The sequence below is a fragment of the Malus sylvestris genome, chromosome 7 (genome assembly GCF_916048215.2).
Source record: "Malus sylvestris chromosome 7, drMalSylv7.2, whole genome shotgun sequence".
NCBI classification, from domain to species: Eukaryota; Viridiplantae; Streptophyta; class Magnoliopsida; order Rosales; family Rosaceae; genus Malus; species Malus sylvestris.
This window is the reverse complement of record NC_062266.1, coordinates 18,115,539-18,140,113: the sequence shown is the minus strand read 5'-3', so window position 1 is coordinate 18,140,113 and position 24,575 is coordinate 18,115,539. Positions and strand designations below refer to the sequence as shown.

The 24,575-nt window shown below is 36.9% G+C and overlaps 3 protein-coding genes across 4 annotated transcripts; all 3 read right to left on the bottom strand.

Annotated features, from left to right (window-relative positions):
* Positions 1-1,304: 1,304 nt before the first annotated feature.
* Positions 1,305-7,854, bottom strand: LOC126629316 (NAD-dependent malic enzyme 59 kDa isoform, mitochondrial-like). 2 transcript variants are annotated; one of them, XM_050299331.1, is made up of 19 exons: positions 7,434-7,853; positions 7,011-7,107; positions 6,726-6,844; positions 6,464-6,631; positions 6,088-6,216; positions 5,894-5,954; positions 5,326-5,429; positions 5,160-5,243; positions 4,934-5,040; positions 4,714-4,816; positions 4,338-4,445; positions 4,137-4,202; positions 3,469-3,541; positions 3,291-3,377; positions 3,131-3,185; positions 2,974-3,045; positions 2,330-2,392; positions 2,118-2,232; positions 1,305-1,641 (listed from the first exon to the last, which is right to left on the bottom strand). In XM_050299331.1, exons 1-19 carry the CDS (start codon positions 7,566-7,568, stop codon positions 1,570-1,572), a joined length of 1,818 nt encoding a protein of 605 aa, XP_050155288.1. In that variant the 5' UTR covers positions 7,569-7,853; the 3' UTR covers positions 1,305-1,569. The 2 variants fall into 2 exon arrangements, with proteins under 2 accessions (XP_050155288.1, XP_050155287.1); XM_050299330.1 differs by having other exon boundaries at positions 1,588-2,232; positions 7,434-7,854.
* Positions 7,855-11,972: 4,118 nt separating this feature from the next.
* On the bottom strand, positions 11,973-16,980 carry LOC126629355 (uncharacterized). The gene is made up of 3 exons (XM_050299379.1): positions 16,826-16,980; positions 16,477-16,691; positions 11,973-12,277 (listed from the first exon to the last, which is right to left on the bottom strand). Exons 2-3 carry the CDS (start codon positions 16,657-16,659, stop codon positions 12,203-12,205), a joined length of 258 nt encoding a protein of 85 aa, XP_050155336.1. The 5' UTR covers positions 16,660-16,691; positions 16,826-16,980; the 3' UTR covers positions 11,973-12,202.
* Positions 16,981-17,620: 640 nt separating this feature from the next.
* Positions 17,621-21,126, bottom strand: LOC126629354 (uncharacterized). Its single transcript, XM_050299378.1, has 6 exons — positions 20,593-21,126; positions 19,943-20,102; positions 18,852-19,039; positions 18,538-18,661; positions 18,256-18,386; positions 17,621-17,997 (listed from the first exon to the last, which is right to left on the bottom strand). Exons 1-6 carry the CDS (start codon positions 20,830-20,832, stop codon positions 17,863-17,865), a joined length of 978 nt encoding a protein of 325 aa, XP_050155335.1. The 5' UTR covers positions 20,833-21,126; the 3' UTR covers positions 17,621-17,862.
* Positions 21,127-24,575: the final 3,449 nt, after the last annotated feature.

The window sequence follows — 24,575 nt, the reverse complement described above, 5'->3', positions numbered from 1 at the left end:
CAAGAAGGATGATACCAATTGATATAAAATGATATGCACCAATTCTCATGTTTCCTAACTCAACCTGCAAGTAGCAACAGCAATGGCAGAATAGCAAGGAAGGAGAAGATAGAGAGAGAGATATATATTTTTGTAATATATTTCTTTTTTAATATAACCGTTGTCCATTTTCTTTCCCAATTGGCTTCATATATTGTTCCCCAAACACCCTAAGCTAGCTGGCATAACTAATCATTTAACAACTTAATTAAAATACTTATTTAATAGCTGAATTGCGATTAAGATAATCACTACTATAACATAACTAATTCTCATGATTCTACCATCAATCTCTCTCTCTCTCTCTCTCTCTCTCTCTCTCTCTCTCTCTCTCTCTCTCTCTCTCTCTCTAACTCGCTCCTGCTCTTTCAGAATTTATGGTTTTGATTTTCAAACTGGAGGATGATTTTCAAATTGCGCAAAGGAATTTCAGTTTCCCAAACCTGAAAAAATAAGGAAAAAATAAGGAATTACTGATTTTTTCGGTTTGAGAGTTTTTTTCTCTTACTCCAATATTTGAGGCTGGGTTTTCAACATGGTCTAAAATATCCATATTATCCCGATATTTCCATCGAAATTTCCGTGTTTTTGAACTACCGATATTTTTTTGGACTACCAATATTTCCGATATCATCGATATTTTAGACCTTACTAAGTCACTCATGTATTTTACCATGTAATGTATAAAGTGTAAAATATTGTACTAATTCATTATATATAAATGGTTATGGTGTGTTTAAACTTCTTTCATTAATTACTACATATTTTCTACACTTACAATGTTTGCCAACTCGTTATATAATCAACTTAAATCAATTATATCTATCATGCAATGTATTTCCTTCCAATTTTTTGTGATAAACTAATAGATAATTGACTAAATAAACATCCTGCAAAGTTTCAATAAAAATTTCCAAGTTTTTCTTACAATTTCCGTAGTTTTTATTCAATTTTTATCGATATTGATAATATCCCGATATTTCCATCGAAATTTCCGTGTTTTTTTACTACCGATATTTCCGATATTATCGATATTTTATACCTTGGTTTTCAGTAATCGGTTCGTTTACCAAACCGAACCAACCCTACTTGATACCATGGTGGCCCGACCCATTTATTCATAGGTCAGTGAAATTAAAGAATCCAGGATACATTCCAATCAATTTACTTTTGTACGAAAATCTTCACCCACTCGAGAACCGAAGATGTTTGAATAGTAAGTTGACGTGGCATGTCAAAAGATGTTTGGAAACAAAAACACACACTGCTCTAATATTTTTTGATCACACAAATCACTGCATACGTTCAAACAGATTGGTTTGTAATTTCTATGTTCTTATCAGTTTAGTAAAAGGAGTGCTTTATTTCTGTTCCCTTCACTGTCTACTAATTCTCCGAGCTTCTAAATTATGAATTTACAAAGACAGAACAAGAATAAGTTGCTTGACTGCAGAACTACCGATGCCTGCCTGAGCTACAAAAAATATAGCCTCTGACCGCAACGTATCGAGCGTGGTACAGCACAAAGCCTCATTTTTCGTGAACTAGAGGGCTGTAAACCGGGAACCACATACTGCGACTCACATACTCCACAGTCTCCTCCTGCGCGGAAAAGATAAAAACAAAATAGATTCAAGAGACTTTAGAACTTGCATTTGAAATCAGCCTCGGTAATAACAAGAGCTTGTATGAATATGTACTAGGCATTAAATTTTCCATCTAGATTGCCAGCTCCTGAGTTCTATGATTCCGACATTCCTTTGATTTCAACAAAGAAAATTTAATTTTTTAAAGTCGTGAGCAGGGGCTCGACAGAGTTCGTTCTAATCAAGATATACTGAAGGCAATGAGGGTTTGGGACCCTACATGCTAAGGTACTCGGTTATGGTTGTTCTATTAGATTCTTATTAGAGTAGCATTATCCGGATGTGTGTGTTTCCACCTAATTTGTCCTCTTTTCTTTATGTTAAAATTGTGTAACATTTTCGAGTTTGCTTTCTAAATCTACTCACTTTCCTTGTGCAACTGTTTGTAAAAGATCGTTTGAATTTTGTATATGATAGAAGATCAGTTCTTACTTTGCACATGTTCATGAGCTCTTTGGGCCCAACTTCACAGTGTCCCTCTGCCAGTTCTTCTGCAACAGCTGCCCGCAGGACAGCAGCTCCAACCTCCGCGGTTATATTCCGGATACTGCACAATGTTTGATATGAAGTCAGACCAATTTCCCATCCTGTTTGACATGCTATAATAATAAAACGAAATGCGTAAATAAGGTGAGAAATATTACCAATCAATAGATGGGTACAAGATGCCCTTCTGGATATCTACATCTGTTATGTATGAAGCGAGGCTGGACAGAATCAATGTGTCAGAAATTAATTGCAAAATCAAGCTCAAATGATGTTCTCGTTTAACATTTCTTATTGCAGCGACACTTAATCAGTTTGTAATGTGAGGTATCATATTGCTTTTAATTCACGGCACAGTAACGAGTTTCCTGAATGCATGCAAATTAGAGATTGGGAATAAAACATTACAAACCACCCCCAAATTGACATATACCCTACCACGTTACAGCCTACGGGATATAATTAGGTGCAAGATGCAATGAGAACGGAAGAAGTCTTATAACCAGAATCCTATGTATACAATATAACTGGCCGTGGAGTTCCATATCGCTTGGCTAGTAGAACTAATAATTCCAGCTATTCAGGTGCAGACAACCAAATGCATTTTAATTTCTTTAACCGGTAAAGAATTACTTCCTAAAGACTGTTACGAGGCCATGTTCATAAATCTTCAAGACCACCGTTTTATGTGATCTTGGACTCAGTCTGATGGAACATTGTAAACATGGATGAAAAGAGAGTACAGAAGCTGCTTGTAACATGCCACGTTTAGGTTCGAGCTAGGAAGTAGCCAAGTTATTACCATTCAGAAGCTGCTTGTAACATGCCATCTGATATAATACGAGCTCCTGAGAGAAGTGCTCCTAAACCAATCCTGAATTGAAGGCAACCAAAATACCATATTAGTATCTTGAAGTATAAGCATAGTTAGTTCAAATCATATGATATAGGAAACTAACCCTGGAAACAGATACATGTTATTTGCTTGATTTACATGGCCTACTTTTCCGTTGCCTGCCAACATAATTAGAACAGTTAATGGTCAAAATACTCAGGTAGAAGAAAAACAAATATTCAGAAGTTGCGGTACAATAAGGACATTTCTAACAAGGAAAATACCAAGGTCAACATTATCAAGGGGGCTTCCACTTCCAAAGACGATGCTTTCACCAGCATGCTTAAAAGCATCTTCAGCAGTGCATTCAGCTGTTCCAATTTTAAAGGGGAAAAAGAGTCAGCCACAAAGCTAGGTGCCATAAGGTAATTGTGAGGTTTGATGAGGTGCAGAGGAACAAACCATTCATGGTTGGATTTGACATAGCAAAAATGGCAGGTTTAGTTGAATCTGATTCTTGCATTGCTTTAAGTACCTAAATGAATGTCAAGCAATACCTGTAAGAAACTAAATTACAAGAAATGAAACCACAACATTTTCCATAAACAAAGAGTAGAGCAATGAATTTTTCAAATGTTATGTAATATAAACCATCATGTATCTATATCATGATTAGAATAAAAAGTACTGAGTCATCAAATGATAAATCTTAGTCTGAATCAGTAACACTGAAAATTAAAGTCTGATTTCGAGGGAAGAAACTTGGAAATCTACGGCATGTACATGCACAAGCTTATCTCTCTTGGATTCTACTATTCCAAAGAATTGTTTAACAACATACCAATTAGTGCAAGGCCGGATGGTCTCAAAACAACAAACATTAACAGAATCAAATCATCTTTAGTAAACTGATCTATTTTAAGAGATGATTATAAAATACAAGAAAAACTAATGAAAAAGGCTTGAAAACTTTGAGTTTTAATTATAAGGACAAAATAAAGGGTAAAGTGAATAGTACCAGGATTGACCTTTTAGTGTAAAAATGTGGTTTTTCGTTAAAGTGAACAGTACCGGGTGCTTTTCGTTAAAGTTCCCTAAATATAACCAAATGTTATTGAGAAAGTATCCACCTCATGATTGAAAACACCACCAACTCCAGACAAACCAAGAAGCACATGTGGCTTGACCTTCTTAACCTGCATGAAATTGAGCTCTAGACAATTAAAGTGTATAATTATGATATATAAGCTAAGCAAGGTGATCCGACTCTCTTATATCGAAATCTTTTCGCTTTCTGTAATAGAGGGTACAATGAAGTCCTTGAGATTTACCACTTCAAGTAGACTAGCTCCCTCCCTAAGTCCATCAATTGCTCCCGGTTCTTTAGCAAAGGGTGCAGCCATGGGGTCAAGATTATTTCTCTCTTTTGTAACTAGACCCTGCAGCCAAACAACTTTTCTTAGTGATTCCTCAGATAAACTTAGACTTCAAATACATTCAGAGGGCAAAATAGTTTCAAGAACACAGCTGATTCTATGTCACTTTTCTTTATACCAGGAGGGTAGCAATATCGACAAAAATGTGTGTGTAACTATAGTAAATAGTTGACAAAGCCATAAAGTTGTCATATAATAAATTTGCTGCACACGTATGTAATCTGTTTAACATAATGGTGGTTAATCTTAAAGCAAAAACATAGAGCCATACATCTTTATCAATCAGGAAAAAATTATTTTTTGCAGCAGCTTCACCGTTCCCTGACATTCTTGCAACAGCCTGTACAGCCATGTTAAGAACTCCAAGTCCCGCACTGAAAAGCAAAAGAACAGTGGATTAAAAGGATGAACAGAGAGCCAAGAACATGCACAGGCAACCAGTGAATAGCCTATATATGGATCATTCAGAGTGAGCGAGCCGTGTCAAGTACCTTCCGGCTCCCACAACAACTATCTTTTGTTTAGCAAAGTCACTCAATGGTCGACCTTGCACTCTTACAGTTCCTAATAGTCCTGCAAGTGCAACACCGGCAGTTCCCTACAAGACATGGAAGTGCTACCATCAGAGGTACTTTTTAGGTCAGCAGAAATCTGTATTCCACTGCATATACCTCTCAAATCCATAAAAGACAGAAAGCCACCACAATATGTAATTACCTGTATGTCATCATTGAACGTGCAAAACCTTTTACGATAGCGTTGCAGTGTTTCAAAAGCCCACTTCATTTGAAAATCCTCAAACTGATGAAAGTAAAAACAATCAAGTTACTAAAGAAATAGAAACCCAACTGAAATAAAAAGTTCATACACCTCAAAAATAGACCTGCACAATGGCCTTGGGCCAACGTGTATGAACAGCTTCCATGAATTCATCAACAATTGATATGTACTCTTCTCCTTCCAACCTAGGTTGTCGAAGTCCTAAATCTATCAAATTAAAATCATGAGAAAAGGTATCCTCATGATGTAAACTATAAAACTTTGAAGCATTAAGTCCGGTCCTCCAGTGTAAAGATGGAAAATAAGCCAGGAATAAATTCGGAAAATATATATAACAATAATATTATTAACAGAAATGCATTAAATATTAAAAATTTAAATAAATATTGATAAACTTTAACATGAACTAGTCAAACTACATAATTTTTATGATTCATATTTTCAGAGTATAACTTTTAATAAGGTAAAGTCAGGCTTGAGAAAAAGTAAAAAGTTGCTATCATTACAATTTTCCCTCAAGGACTTAAATGTTTTGAAACACTATAGCAAGAGTTGTGTTTGGTTGAATATAATAATCAGGAAATACAATATCAAAATATTTTAAAACAAAGGAAGAAAGAATCACGCTATTAACAGAAGATCTTGAATTCAGATATCAGTATATTACTTACAAAGACGGTCTTCAAGTAGCTTTTGGTTGTTAGTACCAACATCTAGCATAACCGGTAGTATCTGTCATAGAGGAGGTATATAGGTGAACCGATATATGATCTACCAGAATAATTTATTAACCAAGAAAACTGTAACGTGAATATTAGTAGAAACATAAGATGTAGACTCTAAGAGAGAGAGAGAAAGAGCATACTCTTTGTGGATTAATACCAGCTGCAGCAACATACATATCAAGTTTTCCAATTGGAATTCCAATTCCCTGAACTCCAAGGTCCCCTAGGCCAAGGATACGACTGCCATCTGTGAGGACAATCATGTCTACCTGTAATATAGAGTGGAAAATGAAGACCAACTACAAACTGGACTTAGAAACATAGGAAATCTTCAAAATCAAGGACAATCCCAACAGAGAAGCATCAAGATATGCTGCATTTGGACAGCACGAGAGAGTTTGTGTGAGTGTGTATTGGGTCCTCTAACAGACCAACAAGATTAAGGAGTTAAAATTATAGATCATGGGAGGTCATCAGAATTTATAAGGGAGAAAAATAAAAGATGGTAGCATTTACCTGATGTGCTGGCCAGTTGTAGATCATAGACATCATCTCCCCTTTATCCTTTGCACTGAAATACATTCCACGGGGACGTCTAAATAAACCAGAATAATTTTGACATACTAATCCTACTGTAGGAGTGTAAATTATGGGAGCAAAATCTTGGATGTTGTCAATAAGGACCTGAAAATGAGAGTAATCCAAAACCACATCAGACGATGATAGATTACACAAAGTTGTTCATATCAACAAGCTGGACATTCAAAACCAAACTTACACGGTAGTACAAGGTCTCGTTCCTGTCATGCAGTCTATTTAAGATCCTCCATTTAGCCAAGGCCACAACACCCTCTGGCTGGCCCTTAGTATTTTTCTCTAGGGAACGATAGGACTCCACTACAAATTATGCCACATGGTAATGTCATTACATAAATAACGCCTCAACGCCAATAATAAAGAACTCACAAAAACATCTCCTCAAGGGCTAGAACATAAGTTTCACAGTCAAACAAGGTACAAATATGTTCTACTTGGAGAGAATATGTTAAAAAAAAAAACTCACTGAAACGAGCATATTGCTGCTCGAATGATATGACACGAGGTGGGAGGAGACCGCGAAGTCCTAATCGATCTCTTTCAGTCAACGGAAATCCAGTGTCCTGCTCTTGGCAAAACACCAAAACACCAAGAACAGAGAATTAAACAATATAGAAAACAAAAAAATTCATCAAATTCTACAGTTCAACAAAATTCAGCAAATTTTGAGCACCCTCCACTTCACCAATTGAAACAAAAAGCATCCTTTCAATCCATTCAACTTCTACATCATTTCCAGAACTCAAATTTCTTCGAACCGACACGAAAAACTCCACCTTCACTATATAATATCATCACAAAGACTGTTCCTTTTTTTTTAAATAAAAATTATTCAACTCAAATCACAGTGCAGAAAGTTTACAAATAAAAAACGGTGAATCGAACCAACCTTGTTAAACCATGGATCGTGGAGAATATCGGCGCCGCGCTTGTGAACGATACAGGGGGCGGGAATCGCCGTCGAGAACCGCCTCGTCGACCGGCTGCTCAACCGCGAGGCGGCGAATCGCGCTGCCTTCCACATTATGCGAACCCAAACAAACGAACAAAACCGACGCTTTCTTACTACTGAGTGCCACTTCAGATCAATTTATAGGATCACAAATTTTTTTTTTTTTTAATTTTCGATTTATTGAATTATTTTTATTTCCATTTTTGTCTGTGGAAAAGAAGCTGTTGAAGAAGCCGTTGAAATTGAAAGAGGAGAATGTGTGAGCGCTGGACCGGGATTTTCGGGCAGCGGGGAGTGTACGCGGAAGTGCGACTGTGAGTGGCCACGGAAGAGCGGGGAAGGCTGCCCAGATGGACAGCGGGCAGCGAGGGATATTTATACAAGGAACGTGGGGTTTTTATTAAGTGTGGGGTAGGGAGGCAAGTGGACGAGTTTGACTAGTGGGAATTGGGGATCGGGTTAACAGGTTCCGGTGCTTTTGGACCACTGATCATTGGTGATCTCCTTGTTCGGATTTTGCCACGTGGACGTTCCGTTTACTATTGAGTATGTGCGACAATATGATAGCGTCGGCTGCCAGTGATGTTCTTCTATCCGCTGATTATTGAGAGTCTCATGATGATTTTTACGATGAAATTGTCTCAATAAGGATGTTGATGATTAGGAAATAAAAAAGTATTTTGAGATTGATCACTTACATAGTATTATACTTTATGTCCTAAATTATCTCCTAAGTCTTTATGAGGGAATAATATCTAGATTTTTTTTTATCTAGTGGATTTATATTTTCTTGTTCAATTATGATTGATTTGTTTTTCTATTTTTAGTTAGTCTTGTATCTTATTTTCTCTTAAATACCTCATTACAACGAAGAATGAAAAAGTATATGTAAAATTATGAAAAAAAAATATTCAAATACTTGGATAACTCAACAAATACCAAAAGGTAATCAACCAACATAAAGATGACCATGCGCTTCTCACGTCTTTAATTTTAACAAACAATATTATCTACATTAAGGAGGTGAGAGAGTGGGTTAAACCTCCTCATGGGCTAGCAATAATGTGGTTCAAATTCACCTTTGGCAAAAATCGAACCTAAAACATCTCACTTATAAGTGAAGAGAAATATCAATAAACCGTAATACTATGTGACATCTCATGTATGTAATTTAGACGAAAAATTTTCTTACATGCGTAATCTAGACGATGAAACCGGGTAGGACCAAAACTCTAATTTAATCATAATTCAGACTCATATTTAGTTGATAATCAAAAGGTATAAAATGTGAAAGTTGTTTTTTCTAAAATTACTTGCAGTAACTTGTGTAAAGTATGTTTGTGTTGGCAAATACAAGAGTTGAATGATGACAACGAAGGGAGAAATGTCAAATCAAACTTTGTTGCTATTTTCGTAAGTCTCGAGTCAATAAGTCATGACAAGTTTAAAATCAATAATGATAGACAATGATCGGATCGAATTGACAAAAGACCAAACTAACTATGGTGGCTTTTTTTTTTTTTTTTTTCTAACAAACAATATTATTTAAATTAAAGAAAATAAGGTGACAATAGCGATTTTTAGGCCATTTAAATAAATTATTTCCCCATTTGGAATAATAAGTTTTTCGTTTGATCCAAAACTAGAAAATAATTTTACTATGTAAAGCTAATTATTCTTTTCGCCATGAAAATGCTTCTCTAAAATCTACTTTTATTTGTAAGTGTTAAGAGAATGTTCATCGGTTGGTGGAAGGCAAGGTTAAGGGTCCAAAAGATGATTTCTAACTGAAAAAGTCATCTCCGCTAGTCCAAATTAACAAGGACAACCCGGCAGTTTCTGACACGACACGAAAATAACGGGTTTCGAATCAACACGATAACTTATCGGGTCATTATCGGGTGATCCGTTAAGAATCCGTTAATAACGGGTTCTTAACGGGTATACACACGGGTAACATGTGTGTAACCCGTTTCAACTCGTTAAGAAAAAATTTATTTTGATAATTTTAAAGTTTAATTACTAAAAGATTTATTATAAAATACAATAGCCATATTAATATATACAATATAATCTATATTAAATATATAGTTTTGTATTATTATTTTATATAAGTTTTAAAAAAAAAGTTTTAGTGAGTATTTATTTTTATTATGAGAGTTCCTTATTATCATTACTATGATAAATTTTACTTAACAAGCTGTTGTCTGAAATTAAAATAAACTAATATAGTATTTGTACAGGCAAGAACTAAGAAGACATACATACAAGTATGAAAAATGTGAAAGAATATATAAACACTCGTGATTCATCACTATTCCTCCACAAGTAGATAATGGTTACACTTACATTATCGTTTAGATTTTTAAAATCCTCCAAACCTTCATGAATAATGTTTTTTATTTGAGGGTAAAATTAATAAAATTAATAATAATTATTGTAGAAGTGTAAAAAATGTAAAAAAAAAAAAAATATACAATTACTCATAGTGACAAACTTTACAATTTTCTTGAAGGAGTCAGCTTCAAAATCCAACACTATAATTCATAAACCTTAAATTTATATTTAACCGTCGATTGTCATTTACGCTTTATTCTTCTTACTGAATTTCATTTAATTTTTTTTTTTTTTAAAACATGATCATCTGGCGAATGTAAGAAAATGAACGGTTTAGATTTTTGATATCATGTTTCGATATTTTATGATTAACTGAAATATGAGTTGATGTCATATAATTTCTAGAAACTTTATAAACATCAAGCAATATTTTCACTAACCGTAAAACTCTGAATATAATATCAACGATCCAAACCGTTCATCTTCCTGCATCCTCTAATAGATCAAGTTTTCAAAAAAGAAAATCCAAAAAAAAACAAAATTTGATCAGAAAAATGAAGCATAAATGTAAACAACAATCAACGGTTAAATTTTGATCTATGATTTATATGATTATAGTGGCGAATTTCGAAGTTAAGTTTTTCATGAAAGTTGTAAAGCTTGTCATTACGAGCATTTATATATATTTTTCTATATTATTTTACACTTCTACATTAATTAAAAAACTATTAAAGACTTTAGGCAAGTGAAAATATTCTTAAAAGAAAAATACGTTTTTGTGTTTTGGATGTGATAATATGGTATGTACATACTTATTTAGTATTATGTTTTTCATTTGATTATTTATTGGTTTAAAATATATTTTCTTTAACAGGTAACGAGTTGGATCATATTACCTGTTAATATTATCGAGTCGATTTCGGATCTGGTCATTTTACCCGTTTATTTTAATAGATGTTACACGACACGACCCATTAAGATATCGGGTATGACACAAAAACGATACGAACACGAAAAACACGATACGAATGTCAGGTCTACGGTTTAGCACTGCCCATCCAAAGCCCGAGCAAGCTAAGCTCAGCCTTGTGCAAGGGGAAGATGATGTCAGCATGATATCATGCTGACACCAACCACTTTTTTAATTTTTTTTTTTTTATGTTAGGCACGCGTAAGTGTAACACACGCGCGAAAATGATGAGTGGCTAACATCAACAGACAAAGATTGTCTGCCCTCTTTGTTTCCGTGCCATTCTGTTTTGAGTGATCACGTTAAACCACGTCAACATTTTATATTGTTTTTTTTATAAAAATAATAAGATAAAAATAAATAGTAATATAAAATATTAACGTGTCTTAACGGCAATGATAGATCCTGCTGCAGGCTGACTCTACTGTAGGGGTGAGCCCTGCTGCGGCATGCCAATAGCAGAGACCCAACAGCTGGCGAACGTGGCTCTGTGAGGGCCGTTCCAAACGTGGCTTTGAAATCAGACAAATATTTTATTTTCATAGCATAAATTACAACGCATGCATATATATATATATATATAGATTTATTTATTTGTGATTGGTAATTTCTCTTGCTCTTGCCCTTTTCAAACGGGGAGAGTTGCACATAAGCAAGTACAGTAAGGGCAACATTACTACGGCATGTTTCAAATTGCTCATAAAAGCGTTTTATGGAGAAGTACTTTCCAAATGCTTTTCTAAGAAGCACTTTGATATTTAACAAAAATTCCAACGTGTTTATTCCAAAACCTGCCCAGATAGACCGCAAGCGATGGATTTTTGGAGGAAATCTAAAATAAAAAGTGCAAGAACCTCCACAAAAAAGTAATATAAAAACCAAAGAAAGTAAATCTGGGAATAAATCCAGGAGGCTTCATATGGTCAAAATTCACGTAACCTACCCATGCTGCCAAATCAAAGGCAAGAAAATTGGAATTTGATTCCATTTCCATTTGAGCGCTTCAAACAGAAGAAAGGACTTCTTCCATCTTACCTGGAACAAAATCTTTCGGCATAATTCGCCCCCTGTGGCAGCCAGAAATCGTGTAATCCCTTTCACTTAGATCGACACAAGGATGGAACAATATCAGCAAAACAAGTATGACCGAGATCAAAATATTCAACGAATCGCTAGAAAAAGAGTCAGACAATTTATTATGGTGATTGATAGAATAGCAAGCCAATACCTCGCAAAACAATTGAGTCATGGACTCGATACTATGAAAACATGAACACAAATGTCTTAAAAGGCTGCTCATAATTCTCCACAAACATCTACAAGGAATAATTCGCATTCCAGAAGATTTAGATATCCAACCTCCATGGGTACTTCTTTCACCGGATGGTCCTAAAGAAACTCAGTAATCTTTCTTTCCAAAGTTCTTGCACCAGAGTTGTGAAGGAATTGGGCGAACAGGATTATGTGGCCGTTGCTGCAATAAATATACAAGTCCTCTTAGAACTAATCATGACCATAGTTATGCAAATTTCAGTCATTCGACCATACAAAGGGAGTGGCACAAATCAATTCAAGATGAACAGCATCTAATCCCACCAGAACTGTTTGCCTTTTTGAACAAGTAATTAAAAAATTTCAGCTCATGTTCATGCATTGTCAAGGAATATTTTTAGAATAGTAGCAATATTAATGAATATCAAGTATAAGGAGCATCCGAAAGAAATAATATAACAAAGACAACTTTTTGCAAATACAAAGGAACTAAAAAAGCTAACAGACAAGTAACTTCCTTTAGTTGCACAAAGTTTCATGACATATAAAAAGTATGTGTTGACCCTAGAAACTACCAAGCCTACGTGGCGCGCAGGCCGAGTAATCTATAAGCTAACTACGTCCTTCGGTGAATGCGGGGCGTGCCAACTCGTCGGCCGAGCTCAGCCGAGGAGTAAATTTTGTTGATGTTGCGTTGGGTGCGCGGCTGACTTCTGCGTCTTGCGATTGCGGCCGAGAAAGGAACACGTCTCGGCCTCTTGGGCTCTCGAACCTGAAGACAAGGTTACTATTCTTACGAAGTTCACGAGTCGTCGTCGTCGGATTCAGTCACAGTGATGTTATTCGTCAGAGTAAACTCACGCCGAATCGACACCAGAGTGTAAGGGCACAAATACTCAAAGCAAATATAAGTTTTAATGGTGAACGTGGTTCGGCCGTCCGAATGCCGAACTCTAAATCCCACTCGGGAATCCAATCATAAAATAACTCGGCGAGCAAAGCGCCGAGCTCGATATACCGTAACACCTCACTTCGCCGAGAAGGCTAATGAGATGACCTCAATCAATAAGGATCCGGAAATCCTCCTTGACCGAGACTTGGATAAGTAATCAACCGTTCTCGCCGCAGTGCTGTTGATGCCAACGGAAGATACTGCGAGATCGACTGATTCTACGGTGACAGAGCTATCTATGCCGACTTAAGATATCACCGGTTGCTTTCACAGTGCTGTTGATGCCAACGGAAGATGTGTCAGCGAAAAAAAAAGAAAAATCTCAAGTTGTTGAGTTTGCGCAGGGCAGTTTTGTATTGATTTGCAGGGGCTTTGAATGATGCGCAGCCTCTTCTATTTATAGCAAAGGCTCCCCCCAAGGTCGAGTTAAAAACCTACTCGGACTAGGTCTTCTTCTCCTGATCAGCACCAACTCGACCAGTCCTACTTTCACTAGGATTGTGAACCTAGTCCTTAACCGAGCCGGATTCGCTTCCGGGTCCTGCCGAGACTCCTCATTGCACTAGGACTCGACTTCTTGCGTTATGACCTAGCCGACCTAGGTTTGGAGGCCCACGTACTGAACGATCCATGGTATTCTTGTCGCAAGGCCTTCCGGGCCAAGAATGATTCTATACTCGGCCCAAACTATTATTTTGGGCCCAAACAGTATGACATAGCTAACTGACTAACAAACAATTCCTTCGATCCCGCTATATCTGAGGCACTAAAAATCTGTATGCAAACATGGATACATCTTGTCACACTTCAAAAAGGCCATGTATCTGCATAATCCTTAGCCTAAGGGCTTCAGCTAGAATGCACCATTTATTATTGACTGGCAGTCTAAAGCACCACATAAGGTTTACTCCCATGACAAGGAAACTTGCACTTTAGCCTAATTTTCAATAGCTTAAAGTATCAAACAAGCCTCGTAATTACTATTAGCAAGGTTTTGTATTTGAGTTTTCAACAGTTTAGCATACTAACCAAGCATAATGACCCCAAAATTGTCACATGTAAACTTCCAAATATGCAGAGAGTTTTTTTCAGAAACAAAAAAGAAAAGAGGATAAACCGCAACACCAGTACATCAATTAGAGGCATTTAATAACCAAAAAAATTAACCGGGCACATAGTTATGAACATAAGCAAGAAGCAAGATAATTTATCTAAGTCACAACTCACAAGTTACATCTTTGCGCACAATGTTTTTTATACTTAAAACAGTTAGTGACAGAAAATTTGCTGTTCCTGAACGTAGGTAATTAATGAAACTCAAGGCTTCATATGAAAAATAGAAAGGAAGAAACTAAACTATTCTTCTGGCCAATTGTCTGGAAAAAATAAAATAAAATAAACTTAGGGTGCGTTTGTTGCACTAGACTATCTCGGACTGGATTAGCATCAAGGACTAACCTAAACTAGCTTGGCATGGACTAAGTAGTACTAGAATTGTGAAACGTTTAGTGCGGTGCTGGACTAGGTAGGACTAGATTTTTATTTTTAATTATAAGAACTTCCACTTTCTTGTCTAAAAAACTAGAATACACTCTATAATAAAAAAAATAAAAAATAAAAAATAAAATCAAAGCCAAAAATCAGATCTTATGCTGAATACCAAAGAATCAAAATCTTGAATTTTCTATCTTTCCCGTCAAAGAGTTGAGTTGCAGCAATATACAAGGCCAAATTGACAAATAATTGCAGTGAAAAAAAATTAAAAAAATGCAGAGACAATGCTACATCCCATAAAAAAACAAAAGTGATGGGAGAGGTTGCAGAAGAAGAAGAAGAAGAAACTTGGAAAGGATGGAGCAGTTTTCTTGACGGATTTGATCAGAAAAAATTGTTCAGGCGTGTTAAAAATGGTGGGGGAGACCAAATTGGGAGTGGGTATTGGAGGCCTTGATGCATTGTGGGCTGAAGCATTGGGATTTGAAGCTTGCAAGAGCTTGGCATCCATGGCGGTCACGACGACGACCGAAGCAAATAGTTGCCACAACGCCCTTTTCCTCCCAACAATCTGCAGATCCGACGCGAATCCCATCTGAGATTCAAAAACAACAAAGACCAGAACTCGCAGGGGGTGAAGCAAGGAGGAGGAAGAAGCCAGTTTTGAAAATGGATGTCGAAGTGGGGAAGAAGAAGTAGATGCGAGGGGCGAAGCAAAGAACCAGAGAACCAGAGATGGTCTTAGCAAGTCCCGTGGTCTGGGGAGGGAACTTCTAGCGAGGCCTCTAGTCCATGCAAGTTCCCTTTAGTCTCATTTAAGTTAGTCCCAACACGGACCAAACATGGGACTATATTAGTATGTAGTCCAATCCAGTCCAGTCAAACTTAGAGAGCCCAAACAAACACACCCTTAGGGCTTAAACATCTTCTTTTTTTTTTCCACGTACAGAGGCTTAAACATCTTACGGTTCATTAAAAAAGGAAAATCATTTCTAGTATAAGGGTATCTCACACTAGGCTTGTTAACAGAGCATACTTATGTAGAAAATCATTAAGGGAAACCCAAGAACAAATAGACCAGACCAGCTTCAAGTTACAAAACCTCATATCTTCAAACAAAAAATGTTATAAAAAACATTTCACTGCAAAGCCAACTTAAGTAAAGAGAAAACTAGGTAATCCTTTTAAGCGGATCTTAACCCAATTCTCTAAATTATCTCAAACGCTAGTTTTCATGGGTTTTCCTTCATGTTTGAGCATTGTCAATTTCTGAATCCTTCATCACAACCTCTACCAGCATCTTCTAAATCATTCAAAACACTCTTCTCATAACAATCTGTATCTAAGACACAGTTGTAGTATTGTACCAAACTCACAGCTGCTATGAATATTTCAATTGACCTAATCCCTTGTTAGTAGCCCTTACTTAACCTAAATTTACTGTTTTCTCAACATTTTAAACCAAGGGCCTCCCACCCACAAGTTAACAAACCTACAGTGCCAGATCACAATGGCGATCTTCAACCCTGAATAGAATCAGTAATAACCAAAATCTGAAACACGTTGTATATAATCCACTATAACCAAACAACAACAAAGCTAAGTGGGGTCGGTTATAGGAATCCTAGAACGCCACTGCGCTCAATTTTGTGCCATGTCTTCAATATAATCCACTATAACCATGGAAAAAAGCAGCTGAGAGTTTCACCAAATATATCTGAAAGGTACGCTTAATTTCACAAAGTGAAAATCTAAACCTCAACTAAATCCAAACAATTCATGAGAACCTCAGTTCAGTCAAGCTTATAGTGCATTCTGATCCTAACAATTTTACAATCCAAGCTCCAAAACTCTACCTTCTTAAATTTTCTCGGTAACCAAACGAAAGTCTAACAAAATGAATACCAACAAAATAACAGAAACATAAAGCGATGAATGAGTTGATTGAGAAAGACCTCGAGCTCGGCAGATTTCATGGCGATAGGAATGCAGACAAGGAAGATGCCGGCCATGGCAATGGCGGTGTTGCGCTTCCAGTGCTTGGGCCTACAGTATGGCCCACCACTCATGCTCCACACCTTGGCCCTGAAGTCACCGCCGTGGGCCCCATCTCCGTGTGCGTGCTCACCTCCTCCCATGCTCGATCACAGATACTCTCGCCTCTCTTTCTCTGTTGCGCAATTACAGGAAAATGGATCAGATACGAAACAATTGAAACCCTAATCAGACCAAATACACAAAAATATATATAGGTTGTGAGTGCGAATGGAAGGATTGGGGGGTTTTGGTTGAAAGTGAACGAACCAGAGTGAAAGGGTTGTGAAGTTTGATTCAGGCGAAGAAGATGACAGAGGGCTGTGTTTGGCTGCTCAGTCTCAGTGTTATTGGTCGTCGTTTCGAACTATGGATTGGAAGTTACAAAGTTTCGGGTTGGCCCAAATGTTTTGATGGGTTAGGAGCCCAACTGGTTAGGGTGGCAAATGTTGAAATATATCACATTGACCGTAACTATGAGAAAAGAAGAGTTTAAATATCCTAACCTTACTCTAACGTATCTCTGGGAAAAGAAGAGTTTAAATATCCTAACCTCACTTTAACTAATACCGAGACTTTTTGTGATAAAACCTCACACCTGACAACCAAGTTGGGGACAAACATCGATGTTGTTGCAAGTGGTCATTTGGCCCATCTCTGATAATTTGACCACAAATTGAGGTGTTTCGTGTTTATTTTCCTCGAATACTTATAACTCTAAGGTGAGAGAAACAACTTGTGCCACTTCCACATGACATCCTATGGCAATGAGATAAAATGTGTGTAAATTTTTGTTCACAAATCCTTATTTCATTTGCACGGGAATGCTACCATGGTCATATACCCGGTCCATGTAAGTCCTTCTCATAAGGTGGAGGCTTTCGAATTTGAGAGCTCTTTGACTATGCAGTCTAACTGAGACATTATTGTCGAGTTTCTGACCAAAACATTAGGCATTCCATCCCCAGAGAGAAGTGCTTTGTCGTGCTGAGTCAGTGATCGCCAACTCACCGACATTCTGTCATTAGTTGACCCCAAGAAGGATTAAATAGAAGCGATGAACAGTGAGAAGAAAGGTAACACGAGTTATATTTCGTTTCATCGACCACGTATCTTGTGAGCCAGAAATTCAGAAGTAGCAAATTTGGTACAATATATTGGTAGTATAACATCTCAAGTTTCTTGGGTTGAATAATAGTTGCTCTCTCAACAATTTGAACAGCATTTCTTTTCCAATCAAGTATGGCAGAAAGGGATGATTATTCCTGGTGCTACAACTAGGAAGCAATTTACAGTACTTCAGGCCATCAAGACGACTTAGCCTCAGTTTCAAGCGTCAATCTGACACCGTCTCTAAATGAAGTTGGAGCAATACCAAGTGTCCGAACCAGCTTAGTTATATCCATGGATATGTCGGCAGGAGACATTACTCCACGATCGACCTGAAATTACAAATGCAATACACCGCTATCCCGTAAGTTTGCAGAAAGAGGAGAAAGAAAATGGCTGGACAATATAATTGTGTGTTTTTTATGTTATTTATCGTTGTCAACGCAAGGCAATGTGGAAATCAAGTCATCAGAATCAACTTGAAACTGATGGGCCATATATTTGTCATTTAGAAAGTGATCTAATAAACGTGCTGATCACTACGTAACTCACACATAGCAAAAACAACAAATGGTATAAGCTCTACGTACTGATGATGCAGACACTGATTTGATTAATGAGGGGTTGTATCCTCCAACATTGGCAACAATCTCAGCCATTTGAAGGCGGGATACCCTATCTGGTCCACCGACATTTAGTAGCACCTTTGTTTGCTTACTTTCTGCGGATTTACCACACATACCACAACCATGGAGACATAGGTAAAAGCCCCAGAGAGAATAGAACGTAAAAACACCATAGAAACATTTTATAGGTCCACAGATTTTGCCGGTTCAACAAGTATGAAAGCATGAAAGTTAGGAACTTCATACCATATATCCATCTCTTGGACAAAGCTAATATGACAGCTACAACATCTTTTACATACACTGGACACCGGAACTCGTCATGGAAAAACTCGCTCGTCTTTCCTTTGGAGAGGACACCATCTATCCACTACATTCACATGCAAATCATTGATTAGACTCAAACATAACCTATCGATCGAATTTATTACGCTGTCTTTATCATCTTTATATTAATTTGTATTCTCTGGTGGGAATTTATTAGTTAGGTGAGCTTGTAAACTACAACAACAAACTAGCAAAAATTCAACCTAAGGAATGTCTTCTATGTACCTGCCTACCTGGATTGGAAGAGATTTTGGAACCGGTGAGATTGTCTGTGGCCCAAAGATGATGCTGCTTCTCAAAATTGCAAAGTTTGAGCATTTTTCGGATATGAACTGCTCTGCTGCCACTTTCGAATTCCCATATACATTTACGGGAGCAGTTTCATCATCTTCCTTGTAAAAGGACTTCACCCCTTCATAAACTGAGAGAAAATCACGTCAGTCATGAATCACGATCTAGGAATAGATGACTCATATGAGCATAAAAATAATAATACAAGGATAAGTGGCTCAATTAGAGAAATTAATGTCTTAAATGTGGATGCATATATGCTGAAATAACAAAGAGAAGTACCAGATCGTGAATCGAATGTTGAAAAAGGTCCTGCATGCTAAACGTTCTCGTACTGAAATAAGTCGTTCAGGTCATTAAGCCTAACTCATAGAATAGAAAGTGGATGAAAACCGCCATAATTAAAAGGTTCTTCCATTCAGGGATTAATTTATGAGATGAACAACTTCAGATACCAAAGATTCCTTTTGCAAAGCATAAGGAGGCTGGAAAGTCAACCCTTAAAAATCATAATCATCTGACACGGATACCCATGATCCTCAATATGCAGGACCTATTTCTTCACTTGGGGACATTTGAACATCGATTTTAAACAATGAAGTTTTTATAAATACAACAATTCATCAAAAGTAACCCCTCCCCCCGTTTTGTTCTCCATCTAGTGTAGACAAAGAGCACACTTGAATACAAGTCCTAAAGTATACATATAGTGCATGCTTTAACGCAACAATATCTATCCTAATTTGTAGACATTGTCTGCCTCAACTGGCAAACCACAAGAATCTCAGAATACAACACTTTCACGACTGGGGAGAATCAAAGTGTCGTTTAGATTTTTATGAATGCTCTTAAAAAAGAAGTTGTGTTGGCAGCAGTGGAGACTACTATCTGCTATTATTGTTCCTCCATTTCCATTTTCTTTTCTTATTTTTTCTCTTGTCTGGTTTTGTTGAGCCATTCTTACTCACAACAGCTTAAATAGATATGTATACTAATACGAATCTAACACTGAAACAGCTAAGAGGGACTTAACCTTGATCAGTTGACAAATGGATCAGAAGAGAACTACTCTCTTCAAAGCTTGATAACCAGTTCACAAGAGAAGATGGAACATTCACAGACATAGCAGCAGCAGGATCCATTTCACAGGCACGAGGTACGGATAGTGCAGCGCAGTTTATGACCACATCAGGCTGCAAATTCAACCAATACACTCCTCAGCATTTAAAGGTTCAATATTTGAGTTAAGTACTTGAAATCTAACTCATATGTTCATTCAACAACTATACAAAAGCGTGTATACAAAGACGAGCTGTTTGATATTTTTAGACATTGTAAGTTTCCCTAAACAATTAATGGCTTCCACATGGACAGCGTCCTAAGCAATTATCTCAAAGATTCAAAGACCCCGTATGATAGCCAAGTAAATTTAGCAGCAAAAATGAAAAAACAGTGCAACCCACAACAGGAAAAAGCAAGAAAAACCCATTCAGCAAGCACATTGCATTTTAGCTGAAAATTTTGAAACCCAGTTTACCAAAATTAATATTCCATAGAACCCACTACTCCAAATTGCAGATTCCCCAGATTGAAACTTGAAAACCACGGATCAAAATCAGCATAATTAAGTAAAATTAAATTAACTAGTATTTAAAGAAGTGGAGTAGTGGGACGAGAACTGACCCGGCCAAACGTCTGAGAAATGGCTTGAAATCCATGGCCGGTCTTCAAATCGACTTGGAAAGGCAGCAAATGTGCGTCGAGCAACGCCTGGGGGGGAGGATTGGAGTGGTGGGTAAAGGCCAGATCGAAAGGGGAGGTTGATGTGATCCCTTTCCCTTCAATCTGTGAGAACCCTTGCAGTACATGCTGGCCCAAGTAACCTGTTCCCCCAACTACCAGAACTCTCTTCTTACTCGTCATGAAATCCCACTCTCTCTCTTGGTGTGGAAATTGGAAATGGTGGCGATTTGGGTTTTGGAGGGAGTGGTGGCGGGTACGTGTTCTTGGGTCGGAACTTGGAAGGTGGTACTTGTACGGTTTATGAGGAAATTTCTGCTGTCGGTTGTCACTTGTTCGAAAGAAGCATATTTTCCTCTGTTTTCTTCGTGTGCTTGATTTTAAAGCCGAAGAAAACGAAGTTTGAGGGGTGGGAAGAGCCGCTTGCTTAAAATGAATCACAGTAATATATTGTCGCGATTCATTTTAAGTTCTTGATGGTGAGATTCAACATTCATTGTTTTCTCGTAGATGATTTTAAAACACTTATTTTCTTATATGTGCACTCCTTTTCTTTTTCTTCCGAACGAAGATTTTGTTAGATTAATTATTGTCAGAGTTCGAATACACATCATCTTGCAAAGGCTTAAATCAAATTCAGAAATAAATAAGGATCTGCACCTTTAAAAAAAAAAATAGCAATATGAGCTAAGTTTTATGCCATTTGCCTAAGCAATGAAGCAATGTCAATATGCTCACCTGTACATGTATCTTGACCAATTAACAAAATTTCTAAACGATGGCATATATCCTAAAGAGATTCTTCCATTTGAACTTCTCTCCAATCCATACTAGATGACTACAACTTCTCCTTTTTGTCTTTTCTTTTTAACAAACGATAGCATTTACACTAAGAGAGTGAGGAAGTGAATTAAGTCTTATAATGAGCTTGCCATAATAATATGGTTCAACTTCGCATTTAGCGATAATCGAATCTAAGATCTCACTTATAGTGAAGAGAAATATCACTCAACCGCAGTACTAAGTGGCTCTTTCATGTCTTCTTTAATCTTTCTAGTGTGTTTATTTATTATTTTTTTTTTAGAAAGTATATGTTTCTTGTGAGAAATACAAAATGAGATTTTAAAGAGCTAATAATTGTTTTCTTCTTTTAACGTTGATAATTTTACTTAATAAACTAATTTGTAGCCGAAAGAAGGAAACGAAATAGTGATGGTGAGAGAAAAGGTGAGATAATGGAGAGTTCTAGTAGTCAGGTTGGGTGTGAAAGTCATGAGAAGGAAGAAAAGTCAAGCAACCAACAAGAAAAACAACAACCTCTACTTTGCAATAAGAAATGCTCTCATTCACACGTCCAAGAAGGGTCGATCATGAGAAATTGGGGGCTCTACGCGAGCCTTTGAAGTGGGATTCTAAAGTTCTTTGATATCCTACCCATTGTACATTTATATGTATATAAAATAAATAAATAAAGTTTCGTTAACTACATGAAAAAATTTATTTCTGCATAACAAATCATTAGAATTAATATCAAAAGAAGAAATATATGCAAATATTATTTAAATATTGCATTTCTCGAGTTTTTAGATGTAAATATTCTAATTAAGTTTACATAATCTAACTTTTCAACTAATTCTTTTTCAACAGACAAAATAACCAACCCATGCAATCTTTCTTGTGACATAGTTGATTGAAGATACGATTTGATCAACTTTAATTTTGAGAAACTTCTTTTTGTAAAGACAATTGTAACTGATACGGTTAACAAAATACGATAACCAACCCATGCATACAGAAAACAACCATCAATTTGTCTCAAATATTTCAACACATCCGTTGCCCGATTTATTTCCTTCGGTAAAGTTTCTCCCAAGATTCTTAGCTCTATAAATAATTATTTCCCATCAATATCAGAATGCTTACCATGATTCAGAAATCCTTCAAGATTGATACAAAAACTCTTCAAGCTATTATTGTCTGCATCTTTTAACTTCTTCAAATTAAACAAAAGCCCAAAAATTTCTTTGTATTTCTGAAATTGTTCAAATCTAATATCAAATGAAGTACAAGCTTGATCAACTATATAAATGAAGTAATCAACTTTAAAAGCTTCAATAGCTGATTGTTTTACCACTTCACTATCACTCTATTCAACTGTTTATTTCTTCGAATAATGTGTTTCTCACAAAAAACAGGTTCATTCCCCATCTCTCTTGACATTTTCTTAGCTTCAGTTGTTGCCTCCTCAAATCCAATTTCTTTGTACTGATCAAGAACGAATATAAGTCATTTCAATTAATCAGTAGCAACATCAATATGCATGCCTTCTTTTTGAAGAGTTTCGCTAACAATATTAATAGCAAACAACAAGTCATGCCTTCTCCAACTCATGAATTGCTAAGGATTTGACTTCACTCTTTAACTTAGGATCTTCATTAGTATTTGCCAAGTGAATTAAAGCATCTCTTATCTGTTGAGCGCTTTCTCTTATGGGTTTAACATTTTTGATATGACTTTCCCAATGAGTTTGTGACAACGGTTTGAGGGTGTGATTTCCTTGCACATGATCTGTAAAAACTTTTCATCGCTTTGTAGAGGATGAAAACTTCATAAAAAACTCAAAATCAAAATCAAAATCAAACATGCAAGAATAAAAATTAAATAAAATATGTTGATGCACAAAATCGGAGGTCTTAGAACAACGTAAATCCGACTGTGAATCTGCAAGAAATGTAAATAACACAAGAGTTATCGTGGTTCACCCCCAAGGTTTGGGCTACGTCCACACTGATTGTATTATATTTATCTGAGAAGTGAGGGAGAGAAAGCTCTGAGAGTGAGAGCTTTGAGAGGGATGAGGAGAGACCCTCCTTGTTTGTGAGGGTGAGGAGGCCCTTTTATAGAATAAGGGCTCCTCCCCTAATTACATATTTGCCCCTTCCTTTATTACATAATTACATTTAAGTCCCCCGAGTATTTATACGAGGTTTAAATACGAGGCCCTAAATATGGTATAAACAGTAGTCCCCTAAGTCTTCAGTCAAGAGAGTCTTTTGGCTGGAGACTTGAAATTCAGTCCATGTGTGGGCCGAAGTAACTAGATGTTGTCTTGAACTAATGCTCGATATGAGGTAGTGCTCAATCTGAAATGACGCTCAACTAGAAGTAGCACACGCTGTAAGACTGCTCGGCTCGTGGCTTATGTTGCCTTGGTTGGCTCGGCTTGCGGCATTTAAAGGTGAGGGAGTCCCTTTTATAGAATAAAGGCTCGCTCCTCAATACATGAATGATGGGCTATAGTTGATGCTCTTTAATGATGGTGAGGGAGTCCCTTTTATAGAATAAGGGCTCGTTCCTCAATACATAAATGATGGGCTAGAGTTGATGCTCGTGGCGAGGCGGTTGCTTAGTAGGCGACGATGCTCGTGGCGAGGTGGTTGCTCAGTAGGCGACGATGCTCTCTAATGGTGGTGATAGAGTCCCTAAAATAAGGGCTCGCTCCTCAGTACATGAACAATGGGTGCTCTCTAATGAAAGTGAGGGAGTCCCTTTTATAAAATAAGGGCTCGCTCCTTAATACATAAATAATGGGCTAAGTCCCCCAAGTATTTTTCATGAGGCCCAATATATGGTATATAATATAGTCCCCCAAGTCTTCAGTCAATAGAGTCTGTTGGCTGGAGACTTCAAATTGAATCCATGTATGGGCCGAAGTGGCGGTTGTTCGGAGACGATATTTGTATACCCTGCACTGAAGCTTGGTAGGTGAAGCTTTGCAAGTGAAGCTTTGAAGCTAGAGTTCTGTAAATGAAACTTTCAAAGCTGGAGTTTTTGTAAATGAAGCTTTTAAAACTGATTGACATAAGTGATGCTCATGAATGTTTATGTTGATTGACATGAGTGATGCTCATGAATATTTATGTATG

Excerpts from the sequence above, each read along its gene's own strand:
- LOC126629316 (XM_050299330.1), bottom strand. The coding sequence starts at position 7,568 with ATGTGGAAGGCAGCGCGATTCGCCGCCTCGCGGTTGAGCAGCCGGTCG. Across the intron at positions 6,845-7,010 it reads GCAGCAATATGCTCGTTTCA|TGGAGTCCTATCGTTCCCTA; the intron begins GTGAGTTTTTTT and ends CATAATTTGTAG. Across the intron at positions 6,632-6,725 it reads ACGAGACCTTGTACTACCGT|GTCCTTATTGACAACATCCA; the intron begins GTAAGTTTGGTT and ends TCTCATTTTCAG.
- LOC126629354 (XM_050299378.1), bottom strand. The coding sequence starts at position 20,832 with ATGACGAGTAAGAAGAGAGTTCTGGTAGTTGGGGGAACAGGTTACTTG. Across the intron at positions 20,103-20,592 it reads TTTCTCAGACGTTTGGCCGG|CCTGATGTGGTCATAAACTG; the intron begins GTCAGTTCTCGT and ends TTGAATTTGCAG. Across the intron at positions 17,998-18,255 it reads AATCAGTGTCTGCATCATCA|GTCGATCGTGGAGTAATGTC; the intron begins GTACGTAGAGCT and ends TTGTAATTTCAG.
- LOC126629355 (XM_050299379.1), bottom strand. The coding sequence starts at position 16,659 with ATGGGAGGAGGTGAGCACGCACACGGAGATGGGGCCCACGGCGGTGAC. Across the intron at positions 12,278-16,476 it reads TGAAATCTGCCGAGCTCGAG|CAACGGCCACATAATCCTGT; the intron begins GTCTTTCTCAAT and ends TATTTATTGCAG.